General features: G+C 47.2%; 2 protein-coding genes across 2 annotated transcripts in view; both read right to left on the bottom strand.

Annotated features, from left to right (window-relative positions):
• LOC115540268 (neural cell adhesion molecule L1.1) overlaps window positions 1-444 on the bottom strand; it is a 40,895-nt gene extending 40,451 nt beyond the window's left edge. The window contains exon 1 of the mRNA XM_030351416.1: window positions 319-444. The gene's annotated coding sequence lies outside the window, so the exon portion shown is untranslated. The remainder of the gene's footprint in view (window positions 1-318) is intronic.
• A 4,216-nt stretch (window positions 445-4,660) lies between these two features.
• Window positions 4,661-7,810, bottom strand: hsd17b10 (hydroxysteroid (17-beta) dehydrogenase 10). The gene is made up of 6 exons (XM_030355215.1): window positions 7,703-7,810; window positions 7,146-7,310; window positions 6,842-7,006; window positions 6,608-6,736; window positions 5,294-5,402; window positions 4,661-5,183 (listed from the first exon to the last, which is right to left on the bottom strand). The coding sequence occupies exons 1-6, from the start codon at window positions 7,724-7,726 to the stop codon at window positions 4,993-4,995; spliced, it is 783 nt and encodes a 260-aa protein (XP_030211075.1). The 5' UTR covers window positions 7,727-7,810; the 3' UTR covers window positions 4,661-4,992.
• Window positions 7,811-8,174: the final 364 nt, after the last annotated feature.

Raw genomic sequence — 8,174 nt, 5'->3', positions numbered from 1 at the left:
GGTAGCGTGACGCCGGCGATGGAAAGCCTGCATCAAGAGAGACAGGCCCCTGACAGGGACTCCCTCAGCCAGCCTTCAGAGGCTCAGAGGCTGACAGGGACTCCCTCAGTCAGCCTTCAGAGGCTGTCCGGTCCACCCTAGCAGCACACTGAGGGGTGAACTGCATGGCAAACACAGCAGTGTGTCCACCGTCTACATACACCCCCCCCCCCCCATGGCATTTAAATACCCGCCTTCCATGTAGTGTAAACACACACACAGAAACGCAACATCCCCCCCTGTCTCCCCCACACGGCAGCGTACTCCTGTTCCTCTTACCTCTGCAGGTGAAGCGCGTCTCTCCTAGTGCTCCGCGATGTCTCCAGGTTGATTATCTCTTCATCCTCCTCCGAAGTCTGTCTCCTGAATATCCTTTTTTTTTTTGTACTGATGCTGCAGTGGTACAAAAACCCGCCCTTCTAAGCCCCGTCTCTTCCCCCTCCCTCTGCTCCTCTCGGCGGCTCCCATTGGCTGTTTCCCGGGGATGACATCACCCCCCTGCTCTCTCTCTCGCTCTCTCTCTCTCCCTCTCTCTCTCCTCTATTCCCCTGGTACCGCGGCCCCTCCCTACTTTCTTACCTCCCTTCTGGGATTTTTTTTACCCTCATTTCTTCCCCCTCCCCCCGCCTGCAGACCCCCTCGTTAGATCTAAAAATAGGAGTCGTTTTTTTTAAAAGGAAGATGTGGAGGAAGGAAGGAGATACAGAAGATGATTTTTGATGTTTGATTTATTTCTCTTTCTTCTGTTTCTCTCTGGCTCTGCCTCTCACGCGATTTCAATGGATTTTCTGTTCCTCCCCAGCCCCGCTGTTACGGCCAGCCGGGCCCATGTGCTACTTGGTGTCTGCCAACAGAACAAGCCGCCATCATCCCCACCTCCGCGCACACACACACACACACACACACACACACACACACACACACACACACACACACACACACACACACACACACACACACACAAACACTTTCTTATTTTTTGAGGGTTCGGTCACGCATTTATGTTTCAATATCTTAAAATAATCTGGCCTTGAATAGATACTAATTACATATATCAATATGGTAATACTAATTGCCTTTCATTAATTTATACCTTACTAATTCATTATATATCTTAATTTAGACTATTTTGGTCAAAACAACCTCGAATTATGTTCATTTCAATAAAACTTAAGTTATGCAACCCATATTTCCTTAATAAATGATAATATTTTAACACTTGTTTCCTGATGGCTGTAAAACCTTTCTCAAATGTAACAGCTGGTTATAATGACTTAACGGTATCATCTATCTTGGTAATAAAGTGTGATCCATCAGTAGTGTCCGACATTATCCACTTAGGAACTGGCCGATATGGGAACAGACAAAGGGTTTAACTACCAGTGTGGTACTGAGGAAGTTTACATCCCACCACCACCACGGCTAGGTTCAGCCATGAAACATTTAGATGACATCTTCCACATTGATCTCCCCCTCCCCCCCCTCCAGCTCGCTCCTCATCTCCCGGCCCCGTCGATTGAGTTTCCTGTTGGTCTGAGAGCCGTTTCCATTAGCCTCTACCCCTCCACCGAGGTGGTGCGGCCGCTGCCTCCACTCTTCTCTCGGGCCGACAACAGCAATCAGGGGTGGGGGTGGTGGTGTCGCTGGAGGGGGTGGAGGTGAGGGTGGAGGGCGTGTCGGTGGGGGTGGGGGTGCTGTCGGAGGAGGTGGGGGGGCGGGGTGGTGGAAGGGGTGATGGGGGTGGAGGCAGGATGGAGGAGGGGCAAATGGAGTAATCAATACACCAGATGAGGATCTCTCCCATCTCTCCTTAGCATGTCCTTGACTCGCGGCGGCTCACATTGTCTGGGACATTTCTTTACGAGTTTGCGACACACGCATAAACATGAACACTCATGCACACTCCTAGAGACACACAAGCACACACACACACGCCACTTCCTTATTCAATCAGTTACCGTAAGAATGACTCAGCCTCCATGACTGGAATACTGAATTCAAAGTGCACGCACATACACACGCGCACACACACACACACACACACACACACACACACACACACACAGACAGTGTGAGGACGCTGGAATGCATGTCAAATAGTGAGAGAGAGAGACAGAGACAGAGAGCGAGAGCGAGAGACAGAGACAGAGACAAAGACAGAGAGCGAGCGCGAGAGCGAGAGCGAGAGACAGAGACAGAGCAAGCGATAGAAAGTAAGCGATAGAGTGTAAGAGAGAGAGAGACCGAGAGAGAGACTGAGAGACAGAGCGAGAGAGCGAGTAAGAGACAGAGTAAGAGGCTGGGCCAACAAAAAATATGAAGTAATAGATTGAATAGAATAAAGTGTAATAACAATGTTCTAATGCAATTAGTAATGTAGTTGTATGAAATAAAATATGTGAATCTGGACTGACTTCAGTAGTTCATTCACCAGTTTGTAGCCGTGTGCGACCATGCAGATATTTAACGTTGCTTTTCACAAAACAAGACGTACAATCCCCCAGATTTTAGTTCTGCTCTCATACTTAAGATAATTACTCTTCAAACAAACTTTAATTTCTGACTGGTTGTAACTAGCTTCTATAGACTGTTAAAGATAACGAGGTTTCTAAATAATAGTCCCTAGTCTATAAGCCTTTAATAATGGCTGTGATTGGTCTGGTGTTTTAATTACCCTCACACAGAGTTTGTGCCTCAATAACATTGAAACAATTAAATTAGCTAGGAATATACACTATCATCACATGTCTTTATACACAGACCTTGCATTTGCAGCCTCTCTGCAATTATGGTTATAGCACGCTCTCTAGTGTTCACAACGAGTACACACATCAACAACAAGGACCTGGGGCCTCATGTACTAAGGTTGCGTACGCACAAAAACGTGGCGTACGTCCTTTTCCACGCTCACGTTCAGATGTACAAAACGTGAAATGACCGTAAAAATGTGCGGTCCCCACGCCAGCTCCAGAGCTGTCGTACGCACGTTTCTACAGCTATTGTTCCTTTGGCGACACTTAGAGGTGACGCTGGGAAACTGGGAAAAAAGGTGAAAACAATGACCCAGAGTGATTTGCACATCAGAGACACACTAATGAACAATTAACACACCTTGCAATTATATGGGTGGCTATAAAAGCATGCGCAATGGATGAAGAATTTTTTTAAAAAAAATGGCTGCGTTAGCGTTTTTAGAGGACATCGCAAATGGTCAAATCCGAAGGGCGCTGGAGACGCCGGGGCCGACGGAGCAATCCGTGCCCTCTCCTTGCTTGTCTATTCAAAAGTAAAAAAATTAAGTTAATAAACACGAGTCAAAGTCTTTAATATCCTGGCATCTTTACGCACGACTTATGTGTATTGCAAGCAGCCAATTGTATGACCAGTATAATTACAGCATTTATGACTTCAGCATATTTACCTTGGGGATGATCGGCGTCCCCTTCATGGGCTCCCACCACTCCGGTGAGAGCTGTGTCACCGATCAAAGCGGCCACTCTCAAATCGAAGGGGGAGAGTTCCCCCACTCCCGTCCCCCCACCTGTTGCGGTCACGCTTCGGCGGTGGGCAGAAACCCTCCGCTTCACCTCCACCTTGAGGTCTGACCACTTTTTTTTAATTTCAGAGTGTGTGCGCTGCTGAGACCCCACTGCATTGACGGCCTCGCAAACACACTCCCACTCACTTCTCTTTTGTTTTGCATTTATCCCTGTTGACAGGGTTCCAAATAGCATATGCTTGCGCATTTCTACCTCGTGGAGCAAAATCTCGAGCTCAGACTCCGTGAAGCTTCGTTTTTTGCCTCTGTTCATGGTGCCAGGTGATCGGATTAAGAGGTGAATCTCAGGTCCAGAGGCCTATTTAAATGAAATTGCATATTTAAATGAGGGCGAGGACAGGGAGGAGTTTGGCACCTCGGCATGTGCGCTCAATTCCACGTTGATCGAGATGTACAAAAGAAACGTGCTTGGATCCATGCGTTCGCACACTTTGATACATCTGAATTTATTTGTGCGTAAGACAGTTTCTGGATTTTGGCGTACGCCAAGTTTCAGTATGAAATCCACGCAAGTCTTAGTACATGAGGCCCCTGGTAGTCTACACACTTGTAGTACAGCAGCACTGAACCACTGTCTATCATTATCATAATGGACTCACTTCAACATAAGGGTATTAATGTAACATGAATGGCTGGAATAAAACCTAGACGATAATAATATAGCGCCCAATAATGTTGCAAATAAAGAGCAGAGCACACCGTGGTAGATTCCTTATCGGTTGCTGCCCTCTGCCGGTCAATGTAAACGGCCTGATCCATTTCTGTCCCATTTGGCATCTAGAAACAGATGCTTTAGATCAGCGCCTCTCAATATGTCCAACATTTGGGGGCAAAGAAGACCATGATGTTCCTCTCTATCAGGGTTTTTTAACCAAATCTTAAGTCTAGCTATAGATATCTGTACTCTAATATCTGAAATCTTTGAATCTTTAATGTTCTAAATCTAAGTAAAAGGACAAACATTTACAGTTACTTAAATTACATTAATTAATTATATTAAAAAAGGGTCAATCAGAAGTGTTTGCAATCTATAAGAATATTAACTGCAGTATCAAATGTTCATACATAGATAAATCCATTTCTGTTTAATTATGGGATTAACTTTATAACTCAAGAATGACGGTTGACATTGCAGCTTTCAGATATATACTAAAACAATGTTGATGTACTGCATCAGAAACAATGCTTGAGTGCACAGATCACCACACAATATCTAAGCTTACTTGCTTATGTCGCAATTTTTTTAATTTGGGTAGGAAGACAAAAATACATTCGTTTACTTTCTAGGTTAGTTTACAAAGGAAGGAACACCCCATAGAGTACAGAAGTACTGCGCCCCACACACACACGCACACACGCACGCACAAACGCACACACTCACACACACACGCCTCTCAAGGTTGCATGCGAATTGCTCCATCTAGTCTGATGACCTCTCCGTTGAGCATGGGATTCTCTGCAATCGATGTCACAAGGTGGGCAAACTCAGCGGGGTCACCCAGGCGTGAGGGGAACGGCACCTGGCGGGCCAGGAAGGAGCGCACCTTCTCTGGGAGGCCGGCGAGCAGGGGGGTGGAGAAGAGGCCTGGAGACGCGGGGGGGGGGGGGGGGAGACACAGGAGTACAGTGTTGAGACACGGGCCGGCGCAACACCAAACACATCCTGACTCAGGGTCACTCCGGGGGAGGGCTTACCCGGAGCGATGGTGACCACGCGGACGCCCATTGGAGCCAGGTCTCTGGCGATGGGGAGGGTCATACCCACGATACCCCCTTTGGAGGCGGAATACGCCGCCTGGCCCACCTGCAACCACACGGAAAAGACATCGTTTACTATGCTCTCAGTTCACATTTATGGGGTTGGTCCGACTTGTTTTAGGAGATGGGAACAACAGTATAACTCATGAATGGAAGTTTGAGTAGTTTACCAGGTAGCTCTGATTAGTTTAACTCATTCAAACCAAATGTATCGAAAGGCCTCACTGCACAGCTGTACACTGGAACCAAATCTAATATTTAAACAGCTATGTCTATTAGCTGTATGTTCTTAAGAGTTCAACGGTGCTGCTTGGAGGAGCCGTAGTTTGGGGTCCGTCGTTAGAACCTGCCCAGCCCCCCCCCACAGCGGTGGTCAAACGCTCGGTGGGATTATCTGTTTCAAATGGCCTGCAACAGCCGCCGTGTTAGACTGTTCAGATTTAAACTTCTGGCAAATTTCTGCCCAATCAGGGCATGATTAGTTCGGGGAATCCATCTTGCCTGTCAACCACGGGTGCATGAAATGAAGCGTTGGGAGGGAGCGGGCAGATGGGTTAGGGACATTGTTTTTTCTAGTTTCATTTCTAACTCTAACTGCTATTTTTCGTCTCAGTCCAATTCTTGAATGCTACCTCCAGCAGAGTTCGGTGTAGGTGTACGGTTTAAGGCACGGTTTCCAATGTAGCTTATGTTATTTTATCTGTTCGTAATGGATAACTTGGCTCAGCATGTAGGATGTAAATCCAATCTATGATGCAGTCATATCTGTGGGCATTCTGTTTGCCTGGAGAAGTTAATGGGTCTAACTTCAGCCCGAAAGGCCATCAGTTGAAATAAGATTCATATGCTGCCATTACATAGAGAAGATCTGAGCAGTGACCTGGCAATGAAACAGCCCTATCCCAGCTAGACTAGGAGATTGTTCAAACGGACTAAATACTGTACATACATACAATGCTTTTGAACTTAACCTCGTTACCAAGATATAAACGGAAAATATATATTTTATTGTGGACATTGTTGTTTAGCAACTCTGTCCATGCAGTGGACGAGCGGATGTGAGGTACGCCAGAGCAACATGAGTAACATGACTCTGGAGGAGGGACTTCAGGAAGGTCCTTCCAGGGTTCGCTCCAGACGCTGGCGGTCAGACAATCAGGCCGAGAAACTTCCATGGCATGAAAGTCGTACAGAACTGTTTTAATGAAGTGCACAATGTGAAAGGGACCGTGTTCAGCATGTCTGCGGTACCTGTCCGTCATAGGCCGCCACGCTCGCCGTGTTGATGATGCAGCCTCTGTGGCCGTCAGCATCAGGCTCGTTCTTCGCCATCGCCCCGACCGCCAGACGGATCACGTTGAACGTGCCTCCGATGTTCACCTGCAGACCAACAACATCGAGATCCTGCTGTTGGTCCACAGAAGGGGGGAAACTCCCCAAACATGGCAACTAGAGGAATGAACCCATGAAGGCGTGTTCTCTTACCGTGATGACGCGTTGGAAGTCCTCAAGGTTATGAGGGAGGTCCTTCTTGATGTTATACGTCTTGACCGCCACAGCGATGCCAGCACAGTTCACTGCCAGGTCCAGCTTCCCAAACCGCTCCCTGGCCAGAGCCACCGCGGACTGCACGTCCGCCTCAGACGTCACCTGGAGGATCAAAACGTACCTATTTGAGTTTGTGTACTAGGGAAGCAGGTGCCATGCTAAAGAACATACCTGTGTGCTTTATAATGGTCTAGGTTTTAATAAATATACAAAAGTTGCAGCCAAAACACTTGGCACTCACATCAGCAGGTGCGAAGGCGCAGCGGTCACCCAGGCTGGCTGCGAGGGCATGACCATCAGAGGAGGGGAGGTCGAGGATCACCGCGCACGCTCCGTTCTGCACCAGCCGCTCCACGGTGGCGCGGCCAAGCCCGGACGCTCCTCCGGTGACGAGCCCGACCATGCCCTATTGATGTACACAGTACAGCCATATAAGTTCTTATAACAACCCAGTACATCCATATAACACACCAGGACAATGGGAAGGTGCACACGATGGGTCAGGAAGAGGGCTATAAACACGGGCCGATGAGTCTGGCTGGCGAAGGAGAATGCAGCAGCCATTTGAATAGACGTAAGAAACGTATAGCAAGACGAGAGAACGGAGAGGCTAAAATCGAATGAGGTGGCTATGAACCCAGAGGCAATTATGACGCCGGTTAACATTGAGCTAAACACTAGCATTGTGAAAGTTGGCACCTAATTCTGATAAACACTATTCCATAGATTCACTTGGTTTAACGCACACCTCGGAATATGCATATCCATGCAGTTAAACCCTTTAGATTCCTCCCTCACCTTGATGCTCCGAATGTTCGCCATGTTCACGCAGGAGATCACGATTCACGCAGTTCACGTGGGATTTTAACAGAAGAGCAGTTAAGCTCCGCCCCTGTAGCGCTACAGGGAACACCCCCTTCTTTCATTGGTCGAGGTGCAGAATAAACAATGCTTCCCGCTAGTGTTGCCAGATTGGGCGTGAAATCTGGCCCAATCTGGCAACAACACCGCCCACTTTGTGGAGCGGATATTGTTTAGGAAGGTCAACTCAGGCTACGTACTGGGTTGGTGATTCATTGTTTCACTAACTAATGTTTAAACCAGCACGCAATTACAACGCGTGTCTTTCAGAAAGATGAAGGATTGGCATGTGCATTTCTTGGTCTATTGCAAAGAATGAAATTGAAATAAATCAATAAACATTGAAGAACATTCGAATGTTTTATTCAAAAAGTAAAAAAAACATTTCTGTAACAAACTAATGTAAATG

The sequence above is a fragment of the Gadus morhua genome, chromosome 1 (genome assembly GCF_902167405.1).
Source record: "Gadus morhua chromosome 1, gadMor3.0, whole genome shotgun sequence".
Classification (NCBI taxonomy): Eukaryota; Metazoa; Chordata; class Actinopteri; order Gadiformes; family Gadidae; genus Gadus; species Gadus morhua.
Note: the sequence above shows the minus strand (reverse complement) of the source record. Positions and strands in the feature narration are given on the sequence as shown.

Excerpts from the sequence above, each read along its gene's own strand:
- hsd17b10 (XM_030355215.1), bottom strand. The coding sequence starts at position 7,726 with ATGGCGAACATTCGGAGCATCAAG. Across the intron at positions 7,311-7,702 it reads CGAACATTCGGAGCATCAAG|GGCATGGTCGGGCTCGTCAC; the intron begins GTGAGGGAGGAA and ends GTACATCAATAG. Across the intron at positions 5,184-5,293 it reads CGTGGTCACCATCGCTCCGG|GCCTCTTCTCCACCCCCCTG; the intron begins GTAAGCCCTCCC and ends CCGCGTCTCCAG.